At 57.8% G+C, this 27,819-nt stretch overlaps 1 protein-coding gene across 13 annotated transcripts in view; it reads right to left on the bottom strand.

Annotated features, from left to right (window-relative positions):
* The window catches only part of CACNA1E (calcium voltage-gated channel subunit alpha1 E), a 385,669-nt gene that overhangs the window by 127,355 nt on the left and 230,495 nt on the right, over positions 1-27,819 (bottom strand). For all 13 annotated transcript variants that reach the window (XR_016218780.1, XM_089311234.1, XM_089311233.1 and 10 more), the window contains 1 exon segment: positions 27,601-27,782. Coding sequence is in view for 12 of the 13 variants with exons in the window: in XM_089311234.1 (XP_089167360.1) it covers positions 27,601-27,782 (182 nt within the window). In the remaining variant the exon portion in view is untranslated.

Raw genomic sequence — 27,819 nt, 5'->3', positions numbered from 1 at the left:
AGGCAGAGAGTGGAGGCAGGTGGGGGGGGCACGACCCTAAACAACACTCAAGCGAGCATCAGCCCAGTCGCTGGGGGAGTATGTGGGGAACAAACAGCAGCCTCACTTTCCTGGAGCTGTCACAGCGATGACCCTGGGGGAGAAGCCCAGTGTTCCACCCAGCACGCATACAGGCAGCAGTGTCCTCCCACACCACTGCACACCCACCCAGCACCCCCTCCTACACACTGCACACCCCTCACACTGTACCCCCTCCTGTACACTGCACCCCTCCTGTACACTGCACCCCTCACACAGCACCCCTCCTGTACACTGCACACCCCTCACACAGCACCCCTCCTGTACACTGCACCCCTCCTGTACACTGCACCCCTCACACAGCACCCCTCCTGTACACTGCACCCCTCACACAGCACCCCTCCTGTACACTGCACCCCTCACACTGTACCCCATCCTGTATACTGCACCCCTCCTATACACTGCACCCCTCACAACACCCCTCCTGTACACTGCACCCCTCACACAGCACCCCTCCTGTACACTGCACCCCTCACACAGCACCCCTCCTGTACACTGCACCCCTCACACTGTACCCCATCCTATATACTGCACCCCTCCTGTACACTACACCCCTCCTGTACACTGCACCCCTCACACATACCCCTCCTGTACACTGCACCCCTCACACAGCACCCCTCCTGTACACTGCACCCCTCCTGTACACTGCACACCCACCCAGCACCCCCTCCTACACACTGCACACCCCTCACACTGTACCCCATCCTGTATACTGCACCCCTCCTGTACACTGCACCCCTCACACTGCACCCCTCCTGTACACTGCACCCCTCCTGTACACTGCACCCCTCACACAGCACCCCTCCTGTACACTGCACCCCTCATAACACCCCTCCTGTACACTGCACCCCTCACAACACCCCTCCTGTACACTGCACCCCTTACACACACTGCTCCTGTACACTGCACCCCTCACACACACCCCTCCTGTACACTGCACCCCTTACACATACCCCTCCTATACACTGCACCCCTCACACAGCACCCCTCCTGTACGGTGCACCCAGCACCCAGCACCCCTCCTGCACTGCCCGTCCTCTGTCTGCACATGTTCTCCCTCTGCGGCTGCCATCCTCGCTCTGTACGACGTGGTACCTCTACTGTGCCTGTCCTCTCTACAGATGCTGCCCTACAACCTCGCCTTCACCACCCCAAGTGCGACTCCACTGTGGACTCGGGACCCTCCCCTAGGCAGCCAAACCACCGAGAGGCAAGGGTCAGGGGGGCCTCACACCCTCGTCGAGCTGGTCCCTGTCTGCAGGTGGGGGAGTTCTGAGAGAAGCCAGCATTCCCGACAGGCACCACACACCTGACAGAGGAGATTAGCTCTATTTGCTTGATTTTAAAATGCAATTTATTGTAGTCTGGTTCTCTCAAAATTCTGAATTCACAGGATCTCTACAACCTAAGTACTTCATTTCATTAAACAGGAATTTCCAAATTTATGCACCCAAAAAAGTGCTGCCGTTCAAGATACATCCCTTAAATATTGTCACCCACAACATATGTCAAGTGAGCACATCCTTGTCACCTGTGACACATGTCACACGTGGGCCTATGTCACATGTCACCTCAACAGACCCTTGTCAATCACCTGTGTGAGTAAAACTGATAATCTCTGAGTTACACAGGACCAGCTGAGCCCACGCTGCAAAGCCGAGTTCCAGTCTCCCTCTAGGGATTCTCAGTGACGCAGGCACAGTTGGTGCTCCTCCAACGCCTGTGGAGGGCACTGGACAAGGTTCTGGGAACACAAGTTCACCTGCCAAGCAGGAGCTCAACTGTTTTTTTTTTCCTTTGCAAGGCAGAGTTACATAGAGAGGGAGAGAGGGAGAGAGGGAGAGAGGGAGAGAGGGAGAGAGGGAGAGAGGGAGAGAGGGAGAGAGGTCTTCCATCTGCTGGTTCACTCCCCAAATGGCCACAGTGACCAGGCCTGGGCCAGGCTGAAACCAGGAGCCACAGGAGCTCATCTTCTCCCCCAAGCAGAGGGAAGACTCTGCATCTGACCGTGCTGTCTCTGAAATGTGCAGGACGGGCAGGGCACTGGCCCCCTGCCACTCTGAGCCCCCATGCCTACCTCACCCCTTGTCTCTGGTGGGTCTCGTGCCTACCTCCCATGCCCACTTACCATAGACAGAGTCAAGGCTCAGGGACTCACTGGCCACATTCAAAACACCGCCGTGTACACACGGGCTCAGGGGCTCAGTTCCAGGCCTGGAGCAAGGCAGGGAGGCCTTGTCAAGTTCAGAGTCTTTAAAAAGAAGCACTGCCAATGAGATCCAACAAGCTTCTCCTCCCACACAGAAAACCAAGTCCTGTCCCCCAGGAATGCTGAGTCCACACCTCTGGCTGTCACAGGACACAAAGTCCTTGTGTGGGGAAACTGTCCTTGGGGGACGGGTCCTGCCCCAAAGCTGGTGGGAACAGGCCTGTATCCAGCTACGGTCCCCCAAGGCTGCTATCCTGGGGAGTGACGGGTGAGGGGGAGAAGTGAGGGAAGTCCCTGATGGGGTTGGCACAGGACAGGAAACTCGAAGCTGGCCCAGTCACAGCCACAGAGGGAGCAAAGGGCAGGGGCGCCAAGTCCTTGGTGGACAAGCCCAGAACGTGGAGGACCCCGTACTCATGAACTGGGAAGCTGTCAGCTCAGCAGGCACTGTTTCCTCGTGCTGGGGATGCACCAGGCAGCAGTCCAGGACGGCTCAGCTTCACGAACAGAACAGGCACCAAACCCACCCCCGAAATAGGGAAACTACACACAGGACGGCAGCTTAGACACACCGCCACACAGGAAACACCTAACATCAGGAAGGAAACAAGGAACAGAAGTAAAGAGGAAATAAATATATAATCCAGGAAAACGACAAAACCAAGAGCTGTTTCTTGGAGAGGATGACGACAGTTAATAAAGGTTAAGATAAATGTGAATAAATAAGAGAAACTGGAGATCTCCGGGTCGGCAATGGGGAGGGTCAGAATGGCACTACAGATCCTGCAGGTATTCCCAAAGACAGGACACACAACAAAGGCTAAAAATCAAGAAGACACAATGAATACACGTCTTTAAAAATGCAACTCGGGGCAGGCCCTTGGTGCAGCAGTTGAATTCCCACTTGGGACGACCACAGCCTAAGCTGGAGCACCTGGTTCTGCTTCCAGCTCCCTGACGAGCACCCTCAGGGGTCCACGCACTTGGGGTCTTCCATGCACACTAAGAGACCTGCACAGAGTTCCTGGTTCCTGGCTCTGCCCTAGCCCAGCTCTGCTGTTGTGGGCATTTGGGGAGTGAAGCAATGGATGAGAGCTCTCTTTTAAAAAAATGAAAATAAATAAATATTTCAAAAATTAAAACACAACTTAGAGTAATTTAAATAAGAGGTAGGAAAACTGAATAGTCCTGTAACAGAGAAATTAAGGCCGTAATTTAAAAGGGACATAAACAAAACAAAATACAACTGGAACACTATTACACTGCTGAGACCTCATGCCTTCCTTTATTCTTTCACTACAGGGAATTACGCCCATCCATGCTCCACTGTGCTAAACAAATGACAACATGGCAAGAAGCCAGAAACAAAATGAAAATTCAAAAAAACCCCAAACCAATAACCCTCTAAGCCCAGATGGCTCCAGAGGTGAGTTCTAAGGAAGAGAAATGCTTCAGTCTTACAAGACCTTGCACAGAACACCACCAGGTGCTTCATGAGCAAGGCCTGACACCACTATCATACATAATAGGAGCTCTGCAAGAGGGAACCACAGGCAACTCACACACAGGTCACGTAACCCTCGCAGACACGGGGTCACTGTGCTGAGCACACAGACATGGGGCCACTGTGCCTAGCACACAGACACGGGGCCACTGTGCCCACCACACAGACATGGAGCCACTGTGCCCAGCACACAGACGTGGAGCCACTGTGCCCAGCACACAGACATGGAGCCACTGTGCCCAGCACACAGACGTGGGGCCACTGTGCCCCCCACACAGACATGGGGCCACTATGCCCACCACACAGACACGGGGCCACTGTGCCCCCCACACAGACGTGGAGCCACTGTGCCCAGCACACAGACACAGGGCCACTGTGCCCACCACACAGACGTGGGGCCACTGTGCCCAGCACACAGACACAGGGTCACTGTGCCTGAGGTCACCACACAGACATCGCTCTGTGCACTGGCCTTCAGAGGGAGATATTCTTTACCTTATTTTTGTCTCCTGTACACAACAAGGGGGAAGTTTTCATGCAGAGCTGTTCAGGGGCGTTGGCTGTACCCTAGAATGACCAGGTGAGAGGGTCCCACTCAAGAGCAGTGGCACAGGCAGCAGCGCCTTCCAAGCTGTGGACCACAGGCTTCTAGCACCACATTGAGTCCTGAACACAACGTGCTCACTCGTCCCAGTCACAGGGCAGGGCAGGACTGGGGCATCTGCTCCAGTGATCACACAGAGCAAGTGGGACAGGCCAGCTGCGGGGGGTAGGGAAGTCACACTCGCTTGCCTTTGCACAGAGAGGCAGGTAAGGCAGACCAGCCCCAAGCAGCTCACCACCTGCTTCCATTCCCTGCTGAGAAAGAGAAACACTGACCCGACATCAAGCAAAGGCGTAGGAGCTGCAATGAGACTTCCCGTAGGCAGTGCCCAGGATGGCACAGATGCTCTGGGTCCACAGCCACCAAGCAGGGTACCCCCGCTGATGAAATGAATGAAGAAGCAGGGAGAGAACTTTCCAGGGAGGCACAGAGAGGCACAAGTGTGTGGAGGGAATTTTACAGAAGGCACACAGAGGAAAGACAGGCTGGCAGCTGGACGGCCCTGACCTGACCACCGGCAGGAAGGATCAGAATCTCCGCACAGCAGGGGACAGGGCTCCAGCCCCTCAGGGACCTTGGCAGGTGTCTGACTTCTGTTTCCTCCTCTGACACCGCATCATGATCTTCCTGCAAAGCTGTGGAGCTGGTGACACACCGTGGTACGAGGTTCTCAGCCCCCTGCCCGGCACGCCGCACAAATCCAACAAGACGCCTGCTGCCGTGCGGGAGGAGCTGCTCAGCTGCTCGAGCGTCAGACCGCCAGGGCGGGCGGCGTCCCTAGAGCATGGCGAAAACCAGGCTGCAGGGTTCTGAGACCCAGCCGCGCTGCTCCGAGCTGTGCCACCTCGGGGCTGCAGCCGCCGCTCCTGTGAACTGTGCCTGACTGCTTTTCACCACGCCAGTGCCGACTGTCCTGCCCTGCCGAGGTGCAGCAGCAGCGATCCTGCGGTGCACACGAGCTCTGCCTGTCCTGAGCCCCTCTTCCTCCTGGCGTGGCCCCGGCCCCTCCCCATCACACTCGACTGTTTTCTCAAAATTCATCCTTTTAAACATCTTCCCTTCTTTCTCACACCACTGACCCAGACACAACACTCACAAACCCCTCTTAGGGCAAAGGCTTTGGGGTGGGGGAGGGGCTGTGCCTCCCAGGGATACCCGTCTCCTCCTGTCATCTTATTTCAGGCTAAGCCGGCACCGCCCACTTTTCCCCTTGCTTCCTCAGGGCCCACGCACCTTGGCACTTGGCAGCACAGTGAAGAAAGGGCCCTCCGGAGGGACGGGAGGTGGCCCGAACGGGCAAAGTGTCCATGCAAGTGCTGAGACAGGAAATGCTCTCCCATCTCTCCTTCCCCAGAGGGACGTCTGTGTGGATGCAGGCCCAGCAGCGGACATGGCTGCCTGCTCAGGCTGTGTCTGAGGGTTGGAGCACCAGGGGGCCCCCAGTCTGCAGTGGCTCTGGTGTGGAGAAACCTCCAGAAACAAGGAAGCTGCAGCAAGAGCAGAGTCATCCCGCTGAGGAGACGGGCAGACAGGCAGAGAGGGAGGAGAGCAGAGCAGACGGGCGCAGCAGCACGCCGGACTCAAGGCCTCCTGTGCCCGCTGTCCACGGACGCAGAGCGTGCATGCCGGCCCAGGGCCTCCTTCCTCACTGCTGTCACTCCCCACACCCCTGCCCAGCACTTCTGTTTTCTCCACGGGGCCCTTGTCTGAGGCTAAAGTCCAGTCTCAGCTGCCAACTGCTCTGCCCTACCTCCTGCGTCTACACCCGACCTGCACACCACACTCCTTCCTCCTCTCCTCCCAAACGATGGCCCCTGCAGGCCATGCCCACGGCGGTCACTGGGAAGGCAGCAGCAGCAGGAGGTGCGGGGGTGTCGTCCCCCACTGCCCATCTTCTGGCCCCACCTCTGAACCTACTGTGGCTCACCCCTGCAGAACCCCACTCAAAAGCCATTCTGTTCCTGCCAGGCCCTGCCTCCAAGAACTCCTTCCCTGTGTCCAAGGGTGACCACTCACGCCTGGTCACCCTGGCTTCCTTCCTGACTTCTAGCTCCCAGGGAGCCTTGGTTTCCAAAGCACTGGGCACACAGGATGTGAGCATTCTTCACAGTCACCTGGAGAGGTGGACCAGAGACCAGCACGACTGTCTCATGTCCATCCCGCTGAGCTGGAGCTCCTGCGGGGCAGGAGCCAGCATAGCCAGCACACACGGCAACCGGCCTGTCACACAGCGGGGTCACGCAGGACCCCAAGGACACAGGCCAGGGAAAGGGCCCAGCAGACATCACCACAGAGTCCCAGTCACTGAGAAGCACACGATCTGCCTGGGAAGATTGCACATGTGGTCAAGGCAGACCCACAGACCTGGAGGCCTGCCACGGACAGAGAACCACCAGGTCACAGGGCGCAGCCAGGCCCAGCCGCCCCGGCCCCACCCGCCTCCTCAGTCTGGTCCCAGGGGAAGTGCTGCCAGCTCTGTGTCTGTTCACGCAACTCCAGAGCTGCCCCGGTCACAGGAAACTTTACCCCTTGCATGCTGGAAAAGGCAGGGGCTCCAGGTGCTATGCTGAGTCAGACACGGAGCAGTGAGGGGGCCCCAACAGGCCAGGCCTCAGATGTCCACGAGCCCAAAGAGCAGACACTCGGGCCACTCCACCAAGTCAGCAAGTGCCTTCCTTCCAGACCAGAATGGGCCTGGCTGCTCTCCAACTCTGCTTCCCAAACACTTGTCATCGGTGGGAGGGTGGCCATGCAGACCTGATTGAAGGTCCCCTAGAGGGAGGAGGACAACCAAGGTGGCTCCCTGAGCCATCAAGGACCCCAGGACGGAGGCGGAGGTGGGGCTCCCTGAGCCATCAAGGACCCCAGGACAGAGGTGGGGCTCCCTGAGCCATCAAGGACCCCAGGACGGAGGTGGGGCTCCCTGAGCCATCAAGGACCCCAGGACGGAGGTGGGGCTCCCTGAGCCATCAAGGACCCCAGGATGGAGGCGGAGGTGGGGCTCCCTGAGCCATCAAGGACCCCAGGACGGAGGCAGAGGTGGGGCTTCCTGAGCCATCAAGGACCCCAGGACGGAGGTGGAGGTGGGGCAGGCTCCATGGCGCCTGACCCCAGCACCTCCCTGGCAAGCACAGCCTCTAGCTCACTCACAGTCTGTCTTCACACGCAGCTACTTCTGTGGCAGACAGCACCAGAGCACAGCACACAGCCATCTTAGCCTCGGGAACCACAGCCTGCCCACACTCACTCTGAGAGCACCGAGACAACAGGACAGCCTGCGCCTTCCCACCTGTACAATGGGCCCACAGTCGTCCTGCCTCCAATGGTGCTGGGAACACTAAGGGGCTCCCACCTGTGCAGTGCACTGTGCCCTCCCACCACACTCAGCATCCCAGGGCCAAAGGGGGCCCAGTCCTGTGCACAGCTCCACACCCAGCCCCTGCCTTCCACACTCAGCATCCCAGGGTCAGAGGGGGCCCAGTCCTGTACACAGCTCCACACCCAGCCCCTGCCTTCCACACTCAGCATCCCAGGGTCAGAGGGGGCCCAGTCCTGTACACAGCTCCACACCCAGCCCTGCCCCCACACACGGCATTCCCAGGGTCAGAGGGGGCCCAGTCCTAAAGGTCGCTCGGCCCAGATTCACATCCAGTCTCAGTGCCAGTCCTGAACTGGAGGAAGGCCTGGCGAGGGCTGGCCCCTCACTCTGTGGCACAGGCCTTTGTCTTTTGACTTTTTTTTAATATTTATTTATTTGAAAGAGTTACAGGGAGAAGTAGAGACAAAGAGAGAGGTCTTCCATCTGCTGGTTCACTCCCCAAATGGCTGCAATGGCAGGAGCTGTGCTGATCTGAAGCCAGGAGCTTCTTCCAGGTCTCCCATGTGGGTGCAGGGGCCCAAGGACTTGGGCCATCCTCCACTGCTTTCCCAGGCCACAGCAGGGAGCTGGATTGGAAGTGGAGCAGCTGGAACTAGAACCAGCACCCATATGGGATGCCAACGCTTCAGGCCAGGGCTTTAACCTGCTGCACCACAGTGCCGGCCCCAGACTTATTTCTAACTGATGTGATTCAAGTTGTGATAGAGGCCTTCCCAAGGTCAGAAGAAGAAAAAGGGAGGCCTGTGTCCTGGGAATGAAATGTGGCTGTGATCCGCCTGCCTGTGACTGCTCTAACTGCAGACCCTACCTGCTTGTCTGTAACTGTTCCAGGTTCTGCTGGTTAGTACATGTATGTAACTGTTCCAGGTTCTGCTGGTCAGTACATGTCTATAACCGTTCCAGGTTCTGCTGGTTAGTACATGTATGTAACCGTTCTAGGTTCTGCTGGTTAGTACATGTATGTAAGCGTTCCAGGTTCTGCTGGTCAGTACACGTATGCAACCGTTCCAGGTTCTGCTGGTTAGTGCACGTATGTAACCGTTCCAGGTTCTGCTGGTTAGTACATGTATGTAACCGTTCCAGGTTCTGCTGGTCAGTACACGTATGTAACCGTTCCAGGTTCTGCTGGTCAGTACACGTATGCAACCGTTCCAGGTTCTGCTGGTCAGTACACGTATGCAACCGTTCCAGGTTCTGCTGGTCAGTACACGTATGCAACCGTTCCAGGTTCTGCTGGTCAGTACACGTATGTAACCGTTCCAGGTTCTGCTGGTCAGTACATGTATGTAACCGTTCCAGGTTCTGCTGGTTAGTCCACGTATGTAACCGTTCCAGGTTCTGCTGGTTAGTCCACGTATGTAACCGTTCCAGGTTCTGCTAGTTAGCACAGAGCCATGTGAAGTCTTGCAGACAGCTTAGGCTCAGTATGTGCAACTACACTTGCATGTGCAGTACTCTATGAATCCACATAACATGATGATATCCAATCACATGCATTCAGGGAACCAAATAAGGCAAAGAGGAGAAAACCATATGTAAGAGAAAACCCTTCTTTGTTCAGGACTCAGGATTTTGGATAAGAAATTCCCTTGGGCCTTACGCCAGCATAAAAAAGACTGCTCCCTGTTAAGAGGCCTTGGTGTCTGGTCTCAGTACACAGATCCTGTACAACTCAGCAGAGGCTCCAGTGAGCAGCTGCCATGTGGATTTTGTCACCCTGGGAAGCAAGTGTCCAACCGTGCGGCAGCCAGCAGCTTCAGCTGTCTCTTGAGAGGAGATCAGGCCTCAAAGGCGACCAACTGCCTGCCAGTGCCTGGTACAAAGGCCAGGGCCATGCAGCAACCATGAGAAGCACAATACAAGGACAGCCACACCGTCCCGTGAATTCACACCTGTCCTTTGTTCACTGAGCAAGTATTTGCTAAACCTATCTAGTGCTGAGCACGACCTGAACAGAAACCACTCAGAGGGGCGGTGCTGTGGCGTAGCAGGTAAAGGCGCCACCCGCAGTGCCAGCACTTAAGGGTGCCAATTCCTGTCCCAGCTGCTCCACTTCCCATCCAGCTCCCTGCCAATGGCCTGGGAAAGCAGTGGAAGATGGCCCCTGCCACCCATGTGGGAGACCCAGAAGCTCCTGGTTTCTGGATTCAGGCTGGTCCAGCTCTGACTATTGCAGCCATCTGGGGAGTGATCCAGTAGACAGAAGATCTGTCTGTCCCTCTGTCACTCTTTCAAATAAATGGAAGGAAGGAAGGCACTCATAGTGGCACTGCCCCATGAGATGCCACAGCCCATCCTAGCAGGGCTGGGCCCAGACACAGCCACCACCCCGTGTTCACCAGAGGAGCTGGTGCTGAGCTCTCCGAGGAAGAGGGTCAGGGTCCGGAAAATGGAGCTTTGGTTCTAAATCAGCTGTGGTTAGGGATGGACCCACAGAGCAGACCTGGGAAGGAGACAGTGAGCCCACAAGGAGACTGGGGAAGAGCCCACCTGGGGACTGATAAGGAGAGCACACAGAGGCTCTCATGGCACAGACAAGGAAAAGGGCAAGGGCGGGGCAGGTGGATTGGCCTACAAGTCCTGCTCTCCCTCAGTCAGACAGGAGCAGCCACTGCAGGGTTCTATGTGAGCAGTGCCATGCTGACACCTGCAGGACCCCAAGGGCAGCCTGAAGTCAGCAATGCCACAGGGAGACCCTGCCTGCCCCCGGCAAACGTGGCTGCTGCAAGGCTGTGGTGCTGGAGCCATTGGGTTTCTGATGCGTCGGACATGCGGCAAGCCAAAGAGGTACATCCAGGTGGCTGCAAGGGTCAGCAGCTACCAGGCCTGGTGACAGGTGCAGCCAGGATGCAGGGGGAGGGATGGCACAGGTGTGCGTGGAGAGCAGAGAGCGCCCCAAGGAGAAGCCACAAGTTGAGTGTCCCTGGCCTCCTTACGGGGCCTGGCACATGGCTTCGTGGATGACAAACACAGCTACAGAAACAAGAACCAAGTGCTAAAAACATCAGTGTAAGGGGAAATGGAGAGAAAGGGCAGATAAAGGACTTCGGCCCCATGCCTGCACCTCCGTCTGCTCTGACCACGCCACGCAGCTCCTGGCTGTGGGAGGGGCCCAGGTTTACCCCTGGCTCCACCACAGCCGAGAAGCTGGTCCTGAGCTCATTCTGACCACCTCCCATGAGGTGCACCAGTGCTGAGGCTGGGATCAGTTCCTACAGAGGCCCAGGAGAAAGTCCCCGCATTCTGGCGCAGGACCCGCAGTTGGGGGCCTCGGACACCCCATAGCTCTGACATCAGTCATGAACCGATGGCCTCCTGTGGCCACCCCTGCCCTGACTCAGTCCCAGACACAGCGCCTGCCCAACCTTGCCTGCACCATGACATTCCTGCCTGGCATCTCGATTCAGCTCCCGACTGAACCTGACCTTGCCAGCCTCCTTTCCCTGTCTCTCCTGTCTCAGTGAGGGCATGGCTATGGCTGCTATGCAATTGAGGTCAGGAGGTCCCACCTGCCCCCTCTTTTCCCATCCCACATTCAACCCATGAGCAGGTTCACCAGCTCCACCTCCAAACACCCCACCCAGGTCCACAGTCAACCCATGAGCAGGTTCACCAGCTCCACCTCCAAACACCCCACCCAGGTCCACAGTCAACCCACGAGCAAGTCCACCAGCTCCACCTCCAAACACCCCACCCAGGTCCACAGTCAACCCACGAGCAAGTCCACCAGCTCCACCTCCAAACACCCCACCCAGGTCCACAGTCAACCCACGAGCAAGTCCACCAGCTCCACCTCCAAACACCCCACCCAGGTCCACAGTCAACCCACGAGCAAGTCCACCAGCTCCACCTCCAAACACCCCACCCAGGTCCACAGTCAACCCACAAGCAAGTCCACCAGCTCCACCTCCAAACACCCCACCCAGGTCCACAGTCAACCCACGAGTAAGTCCACCAGCTCCACCTCCAAACACCCCACCCAGGTCCACAGTCAACCCACAAGCAAGTCCACCAGCTCCACCTCCAAACACCCCACCCAGGTCCACAGTCAACCCACGAGCAAGTCCACCAGCTCCACCTCCAAACACCCCACCCAGGTCCACAGTCCTCCATGGCCCCCCTACAGCTGTGTCTCCCCACAGCACACAGAGCAGATCAGACCTTAAATCTCGAGCGGTTCCCATCACGCTGGAGGTAGTCACAGGCCCGCGTGGCCCGCACTGCCTTGCCCCAACTCTCCAACCCCTTCCCCAGCACCCTGTCCTGTTGACCCTCGCACCCACCAAGCAACCACTTTGGGTCACAGCACTCGGTCCCCATTTGAAAGGCCCTCCCCAGACTCCTAGGGGCCTGCCCTCAGCATCACGCAGCTCTGCTCAGGTGTCAGACACACTGTCTCGTCCACACACCCCTCCCTGCCGCCGGCGTTCTCAGCCCAGACTCTGCTTTGTCTTCTTAGACGTACAGCGACCTGGTATCACAACGTACCTTCATCCATTCAGTGTCTGTCTCCAAACCAGGGGCTCTATGTGTTCACAAATTCCCCAGCTCCTAGCCAGTGTCCACCCATCCCAGGGCCTCAACAAACATTTGCTGAATGAAAAACATTGTAATTGGAGAATTTCAGTGAATGTGCCCCATTTAATATGGGCTTTGTGTCCTCAGCAATGTCGGCGCACTCCTGCTGAGGCCTGGTCCCACACCACCCATTAACTTACGACTCCATCCACCCAGTGACCACCAGGTTTCTACCGCAGGCCTCCTCAAGCTAGATACCACTCAGAGCTCTGGACGAATCACAGAAGGGCACGGGGTTCACACTGCAGCTCACATGGCACACACAAATGCACACGGCATGCGTGGCAAGGCTGCAGGGAAGAGGGCACGACCAGGAACCACACGGGGCACTCGGCTCAGACCAGGGCCAGCAGGTAAGCGTCAGGCGTCTGGGGATGTGAAGAATGGGAAGGAGCCGTCACGGCCGGGAGAGCAGGTGGACAGGTGAGGCAGAGGCAGGAGACAAGAGGGAAGAGCAGGCCAGGGACAGGTCAGCAAGGCCACAACAGCCACGGTGAGAGATCATGAGAACAGAGGAATACAGGATCCTTGGAACAATTTCCACACTGGAGCCTGCATGAGGTTGTGTCAGACAAAAGGAAGCACAATGCCCTCACGTGATGAGACCAACCCTGTTGAGAGCCGCTTGATGAGCAACAGTTGACATTGGTAGATACACAGAGCCCCCACCACTCTCCTCCCACACACATCTCTAGGCATTTCCACCACGTCCCCTGTCCTGTGGCCATATCCCAGCCCTGGTATATACATTTCACAAGTCCACGTGCTCTGTGGGACTGTGTCCTACCTGCTCGTCCACAGAAACCCTCTCTGCCCCAGGGAGCTGCCCTCGGCCCCCAGTGTCTTCACATCCCCAGCACCGTGGCCCTGACACTCTGAGGGTTGATGGTACTGTCACAGTCCCCATGGAGCGCAGTCTGTCCCCCTTGGGGAACACAGGCCCGGCAACAAGCAGGGGTCTGGGAGTACTTGGTATAAATTAAGCTGGACAGATAAGCTCAAATCCTCTTCCTTCCCCGTTCCCGTTCTGCGGAACTGCTGGCTGGGAGTGGCAGAGGAGGTTCAGCTTAGCAAAGTCGAGGAATGGCCTTGGGGAGGGCAGGTCACCTCTGCCTGGACGGTCACCTCTGAGGCTGCTGTGACAGAGCCCACACAGGCACTCACCCCCACTTCTCTCCTTGGCGTCACCTAATGGCCAACGGTGCTCTGTCCTGGGAGAGGACAGATGCAGCGGGAAAGGCACAGAGACACTCGGGTGGGAGGAGGGCGGCCTGCCCACGTAGCTGAGCGGGAAGCAGCAAATGAGGCTACAGGAACGAGTGACTGAAGATGGCCCGGTCTCCCTTCCTCCTCACAAGCCAACCTCTGCTCAGGACGACCAACTCTGACTGCAGAGCCACCTGGGCCCAGGTCCCATGGTGGGCGTGGCCTTCTGAGGAGACCAGCTGCCATGGCAGAGGGCACGTGGGCTCTGCCAAATCAGAGAGGACTCTGACTATGCCAGGAGAGCCGGGAGTGACAAAGGCCCCAGGACAGCCTTCCTCTGAGGGGAGGGCACACAAGGCAAAGCTGGAGCCCACCCCGCTCACAAGAGCCTCCCCCTTGCTGAACACCTAGGCCCTGACCCCAGGGCCAGCCCGCACCACACTGCCCTCGGGAGCACCAGCATCTGGCTTCCTTGGGGGCTCACCACAGCGCTGGGGCCTGAGTACCCAGTTCCTGTCTTTTCTCTCTCGTTCTGCTTCGTCTTACTTTGTGATAGGAAACACACAGAGGACGTGGGGCACGTAACCAAGGCCCTTTATCAAATCCTACGGAGAATTCATGACAGACCTGGACTGACCATGAGTCTCCCGAAATGCCAAGAGCTGCCCTCCAAGCCAGGGGCACCCCTGGAGGCAAGGATGGAGGGACTCGGGCTCCCACACTGCCTTTCTTCTCTGCTTCCTAGAAGTCTGTGGCTCCCATGCAACCTTCTTGGGCACTGTCCACGGTGTGGCAGCCTCTGCACCAAGGCAGAGGGGCCGGCCTCTCAGTGTAAGCCCCTACCTTCTCCTGGGACAGGTGTCTTCCAGGTTTTCCCGTGGGACACAGCCTGCCCAGGTGGTTATGGGTTATCTTGGTTGGTTGTTTCAGAGCAGGGACTGTTCCTCTGAGAGAAACAAGTCATAGGTACCAGTCTGCTCCTCTGGCTGTAACCGGCACATTTCTGGCTTCTGTACGTCTGCCTGCTTGCTTGATAATGGTCAAGGCCACCAACGTGTAGTTTCTGCCTTTAATTACCCCCACCCTGCAACTCGGGGCTGTCTTCTCCGGACTTGCTCTGTGAGAGCGCAGTCGCCAGCTGGCTAATAAAGACTCCTAATTTGACTTCAAAGGTCTCGCTGTGTTTTAATCCGTGCGCCCCACAACACTCCCAAGGCACCCAGTGAGCACATCTGCCACAGCACTCTAGCAAGGACGAGGAAAGCTGCGCCATGAATCCCAGCAGCGTCTTGGGGACCTCAGCGCTGGCAGCCGAGCGGCCCCTGGCACTGTGGGTCTACCCTCACATGTGTTCTTCCTTCTTTTACGTTTATTTAGTCATTTGGCAGGAGTGGGAGAGACACAGGGAGAGCTTTTCCATCTGCTGGTTCACACCCAATACCTGCAACAGCCACGGCTGGGCCGGGCCGAAGCCAGAGCCAGGAACTCCAGTCAGGTCTCCCATGTGGGTGCCAGGGACCCAAGGACTTCAGCCATCCATCATCTGCCCCTCGGGGTCTGCACCAGCAGGAAGATGAACACAGACGTGCAGCTGGGACTCCAACCCAGCACCTGGATAGGGGACGCGGACATCCCAAGTCGGGGCCTAACCCACTGCAAATGCCTGCTCCTCTCATGCATCCTTACTCAATCCTGACAACCACAGCATGGGCCAGCGCTCCAAACTAAGAGAACCAACAGCACCAGGAAATGCGGCTCACGGAGGGCACGTGACCTGCTGTAGTCACAGCAGGGGCAGGCGGGGCAAGAGACAAAGCTGGGCTCAGACCCAGGTCTTCACAGCACCCTGCATGCCAGCCACCGCCTGAGTCCTACAGCACCTGACAGGTTCCTAGGGCTGCACTTGGGGCTGAGACAAGCTGCACAGGTGACACCCCCCCCCCCAGATCAGCATGGAAGCCCCAAGCCCACAGCAGGAAGCCTCGACACCAGGCTGTGCACGGTGCTCTCGCCCTCACGGCACAAGCCAGTCCTCTCCACGTGGCCATATTAACACATTACGTAACCTCCCACATGGAACATCTCCATTAGCAGGGTTGTATTTTTAGCTTTCACAGACCACAGAATTTTCACAACATGGAAACAAAAGAATGTGGACTCGCAAAGAGGTCATTCACTTTCTATTCCATCAAGACAGGACATCAACATTTTAAATTTATAAATCCAATTTCCAGGGGACAAATTGAATTTCGTGAGAAGCTTCAGTGCTGTCAGTTTGATTTGCCAGACTGGTTCCGGCTCTCTAAGGGGCTCGGGCAGCCCTCACGAGCAGACAGGGGCGAGCGTCAGGCTGCCTGACCCCACTGCAGGCAGAAGTCCCAAGCCCGTGAGAATTCAGAAGCAGCTGTGACATCAGCACTTCAGCAGTTACCCAGAGGTTATGCAAGTTAGCAAAAGCTGGTGCCAACACCCAAAATGCAGTCAGAAGCCAGCTTTGCACCAAATATGGGTATGTTTTTCAATATGCACAGAATCTAATTGAGGGAGCTTTTGAGCAAGAACACAGGGTGTGGAAAGCATTCGGGAGCTGGGACACACACACTAAAGGCAGGAGGCAGGACAGAGGTGGCCTGAAGCAGAGAGACACTTCCTGAGAAGTCACACACTCTGACCTACAGGACAGGGTTTGGAAGGCACAGATAACATCTGCAGAAAGTCACCCAAGGGCCCTCACCTGTGAGGGAGATGGGGTGTTCACAGCTCTGTCCTGTGTGGTGTACACACCTGTGTGGGTGATGGGGTGTTCACAGCTCTGTCCTGTGTGGTGTACACACCCGTGTGGGTGATGGGGTATTCACAGCTCTGTCCTGTGTGGTGTACACACCTGTGTGGGTGATGGGGTGGATACAGCTCTGTCCTGTGTGGTGTACACACCCATGTGGGAGATGGAGTATTCACAGCTCTGTCCTGTGTGGTGTACACACCCGTGTGGGTGATGGGGTGTTCACAGCTCTGTCCTGTGTGGTGTACACACCTGTGTGGGTGATGGGGTGGATACAGCTCTGTCCTGTGTGGTGTACACACCCATGTGGGTGATGAAGTATTCACAGCTCTGTCCTGTGTGGTGTACACACCCGTGTGGGTGATGGGGTGGACACAGCTCTGTCCTGTGTGGTGTACACACCTGTGTGGGTGATGGGGTGGATACAGCTCTGTCCTGTGTGGTGTACACACCCATGTGGGTGATGAAGTATTCACAGCTCTGTCCTGTGTGGTGTACACACCCATGTGGGAGATGGGGTGGATACAGCTCTGTCCTGTGTGGTGTACACACCTGTGTGGGTGATGGGGTGGACACAGCTCTGTCCTGTGTGGTGTACACACCCGTGTGGGTGATGGGGTGGATATAGCTCTGTCCTGTGTGGTGTACACACCCGTGTGGGAGATGGGGTGTTCACAGCTCTGTCCTGTGTGGTGTACACACCCGTGTGGGTGATGGGGTGTTCACAGCTCTGCCCTGTGTGGTGTACACACCCGTGTGGGAGATGGGGTGTTCACAGCTCTGTCCTGTGTGGTGTACACACCCGTGTGGGTGATGGGGTGTTCACAGCTCTGCCCTGTGTGGTGTACACACCCGTGTGGGAGATGGGGTGTTCACAGCTCTGTCCTGTGTGGTGTACACACCCATATGAGAGATGGGTGTTCACAGCTCTGTCCTGTGTGGTGTACACACCCGTGTGGGTGATGGGGTGGACACAGCTCTGCCCTGTGTGGTGTACACACCCGTGTGGGTGATGGGGTGTTCACAGCTCTGTCCTGTGTGGTGTACACACCCATGTGGGTGATGAAGTATTCACAGCTCTGTCCTGTGTGGTGTACACACCCATGTGGGAGATGGGGTGGATACAGCTCTGTCCTGTGTGGTGTACACACCTGTGTGGGTGATGGGGTGGACACAGCTCTGTCCTGTGTGGTGTACACACCCATGTGGGTGATGGGGTGTTCACAGCTCTGTCCTGTGTGGTGTACACACCCGTGTGGGTGATGGGGTGTTCACAGCTCTGTCCTGTGTGGTGTACACACCCGTGTGGGTGATGGGGTGGACACAGCTCTGTCCTGTGTGGTGTACACACCCGTGTGGGTGATGGGGTGGACACAGCTCTGTCCTGTGTGGTGTACACACCCGTGTGGGTGATGGGGTGGATATAGCTCTGTCCTGTGTGGTGTACACACCCGTGTGGGTGATGGGGTGTTCACAGCTCTGCCCTGTGTGGTGTACACACCCGTGTGGGTGATGGGGTGTTCACAGCTCTGCCCTGTGTGGTGTACACACCCGTGTGGGAGATGGGGTGTTCACAGCTCTGTCCTGTGTGGTGTACACACCCATATGGGAGATGGGTGTTCACAGCTCTGTCCTGTGTGGTGTACACACCCGTGTGGGTGATGGGGTGGACACAGCTCTGCCCTGTGTGGTGTACACACCCGTGTGGGTGATGGGGTGTTCACAGCTCTGTCCTGTGTGGTGTACACACCTGTGTGGGTGATGGGGTGGACACAGCTCTGTCCTGTGTGGTGTACACACCTGTGTGGGAGATGGGGTGTTCACAGCTCTGTACTGTGTGGTGTACACACCTGTGTGGGTGATGGGGTGGACACAGCTCTGTCCTGTGTGGTGTACACACCTGTGTGGGAGATGGGCATTTCAACTCTGTCCTGTGTTGTGTACACACCCATGTGAGTGACGGGGTGTTCACAGCTCTGTCCTGTGTCAGGTACTCATTCATGTCGGTTGATGGGGTGGACACAGCTCTCTCTCTTCGTCTATGGGCTGCTGCAAGACCCCTGTGACTGTAACAGCAGACAATGTCACCCCCTTTGACTGTTGAGGAAACTGACACCCTCTCGGTTATTCAGCCACTTGATAGTAAGTGGCAGCAGCAGCTACTCCTGACCCTCGGAGGAAGCCGCAAACCCCAGGCAAGAACCACACACAGCTGAGGGCCACGTGCAAGGAGGGTCTGCTGGCTGAGGGCACCCAGGAGAGGAAGGGGAGGGAGGCCACGGGCATCTTCCCAACATGCCCCAGCACGGCCGAGGACAGTGCCAGCCTTCCCCCTGCACTCTCCCAAGCACCTGATCTCCCCTGGGGTTCCCCAGGCCAGGCTGCTTGAGTGGCATTTCAGGGCCAGGTTCCTGCCCACGGAGCCCGAGTACAACCCTGAAATAAACTGCTAATTACACAAAACACTGTCCATGCGGAAATCAATCACCTTCCTCTCCTTTCCACTGTTTCTCCTCTACGCCTGCACAGGAGGGAGCTGAGTGCAGGAAGACAGGGAGACAGAGACTGCAGAGGTGGCAACAGCCCTCTGCCCAGCGCCCACAGCACCGACTGCCCAGCACCCACAGTGCCACCGCCCAGCACTCACAGTGCCAGCACCCAGCACTCACAGCACCCAGCATTCACAGCACCCGGCACTCACAGCACCCAGCACTCACAGCACCCGGCACCCACAGCACCCAGAACCCACAGTGCCAGCACCTGGCACTCACAGCACCCGGCACTCACAGTGCCCAGCACCCACAGTGCCAGCACCCAGCACCCACAGTGCCAGCACCCGGCACTCACAGCACCCAGCACTCACAGCACCCGGCACTCACAGCACCCGGCACCCACAGCACCCAGCACTCACAGCATCCAGAACCCACAGCACCCAGAACCCACAGTGCCATGACCCAGCACCCACAGCACCCGGCACTCACAGTGCCATGACCCAGCACCCACAGCACCCGGCACTCACAGTGCCAGCACCCGGCACTCACAGCACCCGGCACTCATAGCACCCGGCACTCACAGTGCCAGCACCCAGCACTCACAGTACCCAGCATTCACAGCACCCAGCACTCACAGCACCTGGCACCCACAGCACCCAGAACCCACAGTGCCATGACCCAGCACCCACAGCACCCGGCACTCACAGCACCCGGCACCCACAGCACCCAGAACCCACAGTGCCATGACCCAGCACCCACAGCACCCGGCACTCACAGTGCCAGCACCCGGCACTCACAGCACCCGGCACTCACAGTGCCAGCACCCAGCACTCACAGCACCCAACACTCACAGCACTGAGTGCCCAGCACCCACAGTGCCAGCACCCAGCACTCACAGCACCCGGCATCCAGCACTCACAGTGCCAGCACCCAGCACCCACAGCACCCAGCACTCACAGTGCCAGCACCCAGCACTCACAGCACCCGGCACTCACAGCACCCAGCACCCATAGTGCCACCGCCCAGCACTCACAGCACCTGGCACCCAGCAGTCACAGTGCCAGCACCCAGCACTCACAGTGCCACTTTCCAGAACTCACACCATCCAGCACCCAGCACTCACAGTGCCAGCAACCAGCACCCACAGTACCAGCACCCAGCACTCACAGTGCCAGCACCCAGCACTCACAGCACCTGGCACCCAGCACTCACAGCACCCAGCACTCACAGCACCGACTGCCTAGCACTCACAGCACCCAGCACCCACAGTGCCACCACCCAGCACTCACAGCACCCAGCACTCACAATACTCACCACCCAGCACCCACAGTGCCAGCACCCACAGTGCCACTGCCCAGCACTCACAGTGCCAGCACCCAGCACTCACAGCTCCCAGCACTCACAGCGCCAGTATCCAGAACTCATACCATCCAGCACCCAGCACCCACAGCACCCAGCACCCACAGCACCCACCACCTACCACCCAGCACTCACAGTGCTACCACCCAGCACCCACACTACCCACCACCCAGCACTCACGGTGCCCAGCACCCAGCACTCACAGCACCTACCACCCAGCACTCACATGGCCTCTCCTGACAGAGCCCACTCCTCTGAAACAGCCTGAGCTACACATCCTGAGAGCCCGGGCAATCTGGACGCCATGGCCTCTAGTGGCCTCACAGAGTAACCTGAAAGGGTCCACCAGTGGCCTAAGCAGACTCAGCCGTGCCTAGGGACCATGGCTGACGCTGAAGTATGGAGCCATATGGAGACCAGGGCATGTGCGAGGACGCTTGACCCTGTGCCCAGGAGCTCCACCTGCACGTGGGTGTGGGAGGAGCTGACAGCCAGAGAAGGCTCCATGGAAGAGAACACTGGGCTCAGGCGAGGCCAATGCTCAGACTGCAGGCTGCGAAGATGCAGGGGGAAGGCAGGAGAGCAAGACTGGCAGACGCCAGGGGCAGGGCTGCCTGGGAGGAGCAATGGCTCAGAGGAGGCCAATCGCTGTCCTCAGACGAGGGCCACACAGTGCCACATGCCAGCCTGCACCAGGGCTGAGCGCACTCCCCCACTCACGCCCCTCGCTTGCAACCCTCTCTTGCAGAGCAGGACCAGGCACCAGGGCTAAGTGAGCTGCCCAGACCTCCCGGCCACTCTGAAGTCAGGTGTCAGGGAGACGAGGGGTCCTCACAGACCTGTCCCCCAGGGCAAGGGGCCAAGCTGGTGGCAGGTGTCCTCGCCACTGTGCCACACCATCCCTCCCAATCAAAACCACACTCCCTAGGCAGACATCAAATCTGCTTCTTGGGACGAGCCCAGGACTTTACCTCCCCACGAGGTAGGGATTCATTCCCTCTTGTGGACAGTGGGGACCCAAGGTGGTATTGGGGGGGAAGTGAGGTGCCACAGCCTGCAGCGCTGGCACCGGTTCAATTCCCAGCTGTTCCATTTCCAATCCAGCTCCCTGCTAATGGCCTGGGAAAGCAGTGGAAGAAGATCCAAGTCGTTGGACCCCTGCATCCATGTGGGAGACCTGAAAGTCTCCTGGGTCCTGGCTTCGGCTAGCCTAGCCTGGGTCACTGTAGCCATTTGAGGAGAGAACTAGCAGATGGAAGCTCTCTTTTAAATCAATCAATCAAAGAGATAAAGAGCTCTGGAGGCTGGCCTTGTAGCGTAGCAGGTAAAGCTAATGCCTGTGACATTGGCATCCCATTGGGTGCCGATTTACCTCCCAGCTGCTATAATTCCGATCCACCTCCATGCCAAAGGCCTAGGAAAAGCAGAGGACAATGGCCAAAGTATTTGGGCCCATGCCACCCACATGGGAGACCCAAAAGAAGTTACTGGCTCCTGGCTTTGGCCTTGCCCACTGCTAGCCTTTGCAGCCATCTGGGGAGTAAACCAGCAAATGGAAGATATTCTCTCTCTCCCCTGTCCCCTCTGTCTCTTCCCCTCTCTGACTCTTTTAAATAAGTAAATAAATCTCTTAAAATTTTTTTTAAAGAGCTCTGCATTTATATCACAGGACCTGGATTCAGGTTTTGGCTTTGCTTCCAATCCAACTTCCTGCTAATTCCAACTCTGGGAGGCAGCAGGTGACAGCTAAAGTACTTGGGTCAGCTGGTTCACTACCTATGTGGGAAACCTGGCTTAGGTTCCCAGCCCTGGCTAGTATGGCCTTTGGGTAGTGAACTAGCAGATGGAAACTTTGTCTTTCTCTCAAACACATGAATTAGTTTTAGAAGAAAAAAATTAGAGTGAACTCTCAGAGGTGTAAGGTAGACCACCTAGCACTGTGCACTTGTTCAACTCACCCCTCTCCTGGGGAGGGAGTTTGCTACAATCCAGAGCCTGGGCGACCTGGAGCTGGGAGCAGTCGAGGGCCGGGGAGACCTGGGGCTGGGAGCACACGAGGACTGGGAGACTGGAAGCTGGGAGCATTCAAGGGTCAGAGACCTGGAGCTGGGAGCAGTCGAGGGCCCGGGAGGCTGTGGCACCTCGGCCATGTCCTGACTGTGCCCTGTGCCCTTCATCCCCGGGGACTTCTGCCTCTGTGACTCACTGAGCAGCATGGGAATGGCATTTCTTCCACCTGCCTCATTGTCTCTGCTCCCCTTTCCAACAGAGCTCCACTGTGAGTCTGTCCTCACTGGTTCCAACTTCCCACTGCACGGAAGGCACTCCCAGCATCGTGTCCGTTCTCGGCACGTCTTACTTGGCCCCTTGGCAGCGCTGGACCAAAAGCACAAACCACGCTTACAAGAGGCTTTCTACCACTGAACAGGTGAGCCAGAGCCCGTGGGAGCAGATGCTTGCTCCCCTGTCCCACTGCCTGGGTCTGAGTCCCAGCCCCCTGCCACTACTTGGAAGATCTGGGCTGAGTTCCAAGCTCCCAGATTCCTTCTGGCCTGGCCCTGGCCATTACAGGTATAATTTGTATTAATTTCAATAAATCATCCACAAAGTCCTATAGCAAACCTTGTTTTTAAGTGCAGAGGCCACGACAGCACACAGTGCCCGTCCCCACTCCACCCCCGACAGCAACCCCTTCACCTGGACCTGGGACCCCACCCTTCCTGGGTTTCCTCCTCCTCCTGTAGTTTCTCAGCCTTCTCTGCTGACAATGTGGTCTCCCCCATGTCTGGAACTCGGAACTCAGCCCTGAAACCCTCTCTCCCCTGGAAAGGGCACCTCAGGACCCTAACCAGCATCTGCAGGCCAGGAGCTCCCCGCCCGGCTTCACGGCCAGGCGTCTACCCCACTCCCTCACTCGGGCCCCCCGATGCTCCTGCCACATGCACATGGCAGTCAGCTCCCTGGAGTGTGGAGTCCAAACTGCCCTGGGGCTCCCGCAGCCCTGCCTGGTCTGCAGCCTCCTGACTTGCTAAACGGGTGCTGCTCTCCGGCTGTCCTCTCTCACACCCCACAAGTCAGCCCTCACCTCCCCCTGCAGTGGCCAGCGCTCTGACTCACACCACTGCACTGTCCTCTTCACCATCCCCAGCTGTGGGCCTGCCCTGTGAAGCACATTCTCAGAAAGCAGCTGGAGTCAACTCCCATCCGAGGAACCTGCCCAGTGCTCCCCATCTCAGTCGCCACCGCAGCCCACAGATCCGCAGGCTCAGCCCCCTCTCCTGGCCAGCGTCCGCCTGCTCATCCTGCACCCGACCCACTCCAACCAAGCGGCCTCTCCTCTGTCCTCAGACAGACCCAGCACGTGTCAATCTCAGGACCTCTGCCTGACTGGCCACCAGGGATCCTCTCCCCGCAGGTAACCATACGGCCCACTGTGAAACTGTAGCCAAATCCCCCTTCACTACCCTCTCTCCATAGCTCCACCACTCTGGAATGCCCTGTTTTCATGATTTATCCTGCGTGCACTTCCCTCACAGAGGTTATCACAGCCCAGGAGATGATAAACAGCTCCAGGATCTAAAAACAAATAGGAAACATGGACTCTGAGAGCAGAGACTTGATACCTGCAGAAAGGCCCTGGGACCCCAGCAGGGACCTGGGTGCCCAAGACAGGGCCTGGGACCCCAGCAGGCACCTGGCTGCCCACAGACAGGGCCTGGGAACCTCACCAGTGAATTGGGTGCCCACAGACAGGGCCTGGGAACCCCAGTAGGGACCTGGGTGCCCAAGACAGGGCCTGGAACCCTAGTAGGGACCCAGGTGCTCACAGACAGGGCCTGGAACCTCACCAAGGACCTGGGCGCCCACAGACAGGGCCTGGAATCTCAGCAGGGACCTGGATGCCCACAGCAGGGTTGGGAACCTCACCAGGGACCTGGGTGCCAACAGCAGACCCAGGAACCCCAACAGGGACTTGAGCACCCACAGCAGGACAAGAGGCCCAGTAATCTATAGGTTAGACTCAATGCAGCCGTTAGTATGTCAGGGTCGGGAGAGAGCCCCTTGTGCAGCCGCCTGCAGCCAGATGAACAGCACTAGGGACGAACACGGGAACCTCAGGCGCCTTGGCTGAGTGAGCGCGGCTGACACAGCAAGAACGCGCTGCAGTCCTGGGAAGCAGCACTGATCAGGTACAGGAGAAATAAATGAGTTAGGTTCTCAGCAGAGGTGAGAGCCTGCAGGTGAGGGCCTCTGGGACAGAGTCAGCACCGGCAGATGCGACTGCTTCCCATTCTTCCTGCCTGCATGCCTGGACAGGACCCGGGGGCCTCCGCAGAAACCTGAGCACCTGCAGACAGGACCCGGGGGCCTCCGCAGAAACCTGAGCACCTGCAGACAGGACCCGGGGAGCTCAGCAGGGACTGGGTGCCTCCCGCCAGGGAGGGAGCCAAGAATCCCTCCCAGTGGATCCCGATCCGATCCGAGGCTGGGCCGCTCCAGGCTGCCTTGACAATGGGACATCCCCCCCAACACACCCTCTTACAAAAAAGCATACAGACAAAAGCCACATGCAGATAAGGCTCCTATAGTTGAGGACAACAGGAAGTCACTGCACCGAGTGCATTCAGGAAGAGCCCAGCAGACAAGGGACACAGGCGTTCACTGGGGCTAAGGAAAGCTCAGACGGAGCCTGCGTGCCCATCGAGCAAGCCTGGTGGGTCTTGGCTTGGGTCAGGCAGCCCCACTGCCCCACACGCCCACACCACTGCTGCAGGGGCAGTCTCCCTGGGCCCCAGTGCTGCATGTGAGGAAGGGCAGCCGCGGGGGCATGGGGCCTTCCCAGAACAAGGGGTGGGAGAAGATAGGGAGCTGGTGGCTGCCAGTACATCATGGTGGCAGAGGCACCACTCTGAGTGATTTCTCTGCGTGCAGAAATAGACAGTCTGTAACACCTGTATTTATAACACTAGGTTAGCTACTCATTCATGGTTAATTCCGTGGTGTGCAACCAGTGTGCACATGTATAGATGTGTATAATTTTGCCATTACAAAGTCTAAGCTAGAATAGAAAGAAAGAAAAAAAACCTGGTGGGGTATGGTTAACGGGGGCTACAAGAACATGCTAATTTTTAGCCCAGATCCATTCGAAGCTCACACCCTCTGGGCACAGGTACACTGAGGATGGCAGGTGCACCTGCTCACTCCCTCACGGCTGCTTTCTGACTTCTCCCCACCCCCTTTTCTTCCCAAGTTGCATGGTTGGTCGTGAGTGAACAGGGCCCATGAGTACCAGTGTGAAGAGTCCTGAACCTGCCCTCCAGCACCACAGCCCCTACGCCCACAGGGATGCCCAGCTCCTGCACCCGAGTCCTGCCCGGGACACCCTACACCACCGACGCCCGGCTTCTGCTGCTTTGCCCTCTTCCTAGGGAATCTGACGTCATTTTTGTTCCTCCACTTCTGAATCCCACTATTGTGAGCACACCTGCCGGTGACTCCTGGAAGTGCCCAGGGGCTCGCCATGCCTGCCTCTTGGGAACTGATTTGACAGCCCCACTAGTGCCCTTAGCCCTGGGCCCAGCCATCAGGGAGGCAGGAGGCCCTGCACACGAAAGCTCGGTGACTGCCGGGCTGGAGGTGGCCAGCCGGGCAAAGGCTTCAGAGGATGGGCAATGTGCCCTCTTCGCTCCCCAGCTCCCTGAGTGAGCAAAACTAGAGGGGAATGAGGTCACCATCTGCAGGCTGTGGCACGGAGCTTCCCCGTGTTGAATGAGTGGACGCATGAGCCAGCAGATGACCACGGGAACGACCAGGGGCTCCCCTGATCCTGGCTGAAGAGGCCCCACGTCATGGCTGCACCTTCACACTCCACACTTCTCCTTCCAGGCTCTCAGCCCACTTACAGCACCGCTTTGGTGAGTCCCAGATGCCAGCGCCTGGCCAATCTGAGCAACAGGGCCTGGCGAGGTTCAGGCACGCTTGCCGCCTGCCTCCCTCCTTCCTACAGTGCCCAGCTGGAGCGGACCCAGACCCCACTGGGGCCGTGGCCATGCTGAGCCCCGGGCTCCTTCACATCCCAGGGCAGCCACGGCTTTCCTGCAAAGCATCTCAGCCCTGCGCTGGCCCTGCTGTGGGGAAGGTCCCCAGGACAAGCCTTGCACAGCCCTTACTCCGCAAGCATGACCATTTGCCCACGTCTCTCCTGAGCCCTGGTACTTCCTCTCCTGACAACATCCAGACCTCGTTTCACAGTGGGCCTTATGTGCACCCCTGCCCCAGCCAGTGAGTCTTGTACAGAGTTGCAGGTAAGACGTGAAGGAAAGAGGAACATGTCCAGGCTGAGCCATTACCTGGCACGGTGGCCGTCCCAGACACACCTCTCCCGCCTTGCTTTGATAACCTGTGAAGTCATTACACGGCACGGGTGGCCGTCCCAGACACACCTCTCCCGCCTTGCTCTGATAACCTGTGAAGTCATTACACGGCACGGTGGCCGTCCCAGACACACCTCTCCCGCTTTGCTCTGATAACCTGTGAAGTCATTACACGGCACGGGTGGCCGTCCCAGACACACCTCTCCTGCCTTGCTTTGGTAACCTGTGAAGTCATTACACGGCACGGGTGGCCGTCCCAGACACACCTCTCCCGCCTTGCTTTGGTAACCTGTGAAGTCATTACCTGGCACGGGTGGCCGTCCCAGACACACCTCTCCCGCCTTGCTTTGGTAACCTGTGAAGTCATTACCTGGCACGGGTGGCCATCCCAGACACACCTCTCCCGCCTTGCTTTGGTAACCTGTGAAGTCATTACCTGGCACGGGTGGCCGTCCCAGACACACCTCTCCTGCCTTGCTTTGGTAACCTGTGAAGTCAGACTCTGTAAGACGGAAGAGACTTCAGAGCCACCTGTGCAGCTTCTGTTCTGCTCGGACAGCCTTGTCTGTGCACCTGCTGGAGCCTGTCTGCTGGGCCAGGTGTGTGGCTCAGGGCATGCACAGCTCAGCAGCCACCCAGACCCCCTAAGCTCAGCCGGCATTGCCAGCGAGCCTCCCACACCTGACATAGCAGTCACAGGACCAGCTGAGGGGCTCAACTGTCGGTGACTGGCCCTCACCCCAGATGTGCCTGCCTCACTGGTCAGGGGGGCAGCCCAGCTCCTCTGGCTGCCTCCAGCGTGTGGCCAGGTGAGAACTGTGTGGCAGCTTCTCCAGCTGAGGACAGCAACCAAGAAACCCACAGTTTTGGAGCAGCAGAGTGCTCTGAGCCTAGACAATCAAACTGGGCAGGTCTGCTCATCTGACCAGTGCAGGCAGCCACTTCCCCTTGTCCATGCAGCCAGAGGGCAGTACAGGCTGCATCCCTGACCCCCCCCACACCCACGCCCCACCCAGAGCACCGTCAGCCCCTCACATTGTACAGCACGGTTGTCCAGCCCTCCATGGTGATGCACTGGAAGACGGTGAGCACCGCGAAGAGGATGTTGTCGAACTGCGTGATCCCGTCGTTGGGGCCGATCCAGTCCTTACACTCGTAACCGGCCGGACAGCCCTGCACGCCACACGGGTGAGGGGGGTCAAATCCTTCCAGAACACCTGCAGGCACATGTGGAGGGTGGGACTGACCACATGG

This window comes from Oryctolagus cuniculus, chromosome 13 (assembly GCF_051225735.1).
Source record: "Oryctolagus cuniculus isolate XC-2025 breed Fujian yellow rabbit chromosome 13, ASM5122573v1, whole genome shotgun sequence".
In the NCBI taxonomy this organism is placed as follows: Eukaryota; Metazoa; Chordata; class Mammalia; order Lagomorpha; family Leporidae; genus Oryctolagus; species Oryctolagus cuniculus.
The sequence above is the reverse complement of the archived record's forward strand: the minus strand, read 5'-3'. Positions and strand labels throughout refer to the sequence as shown.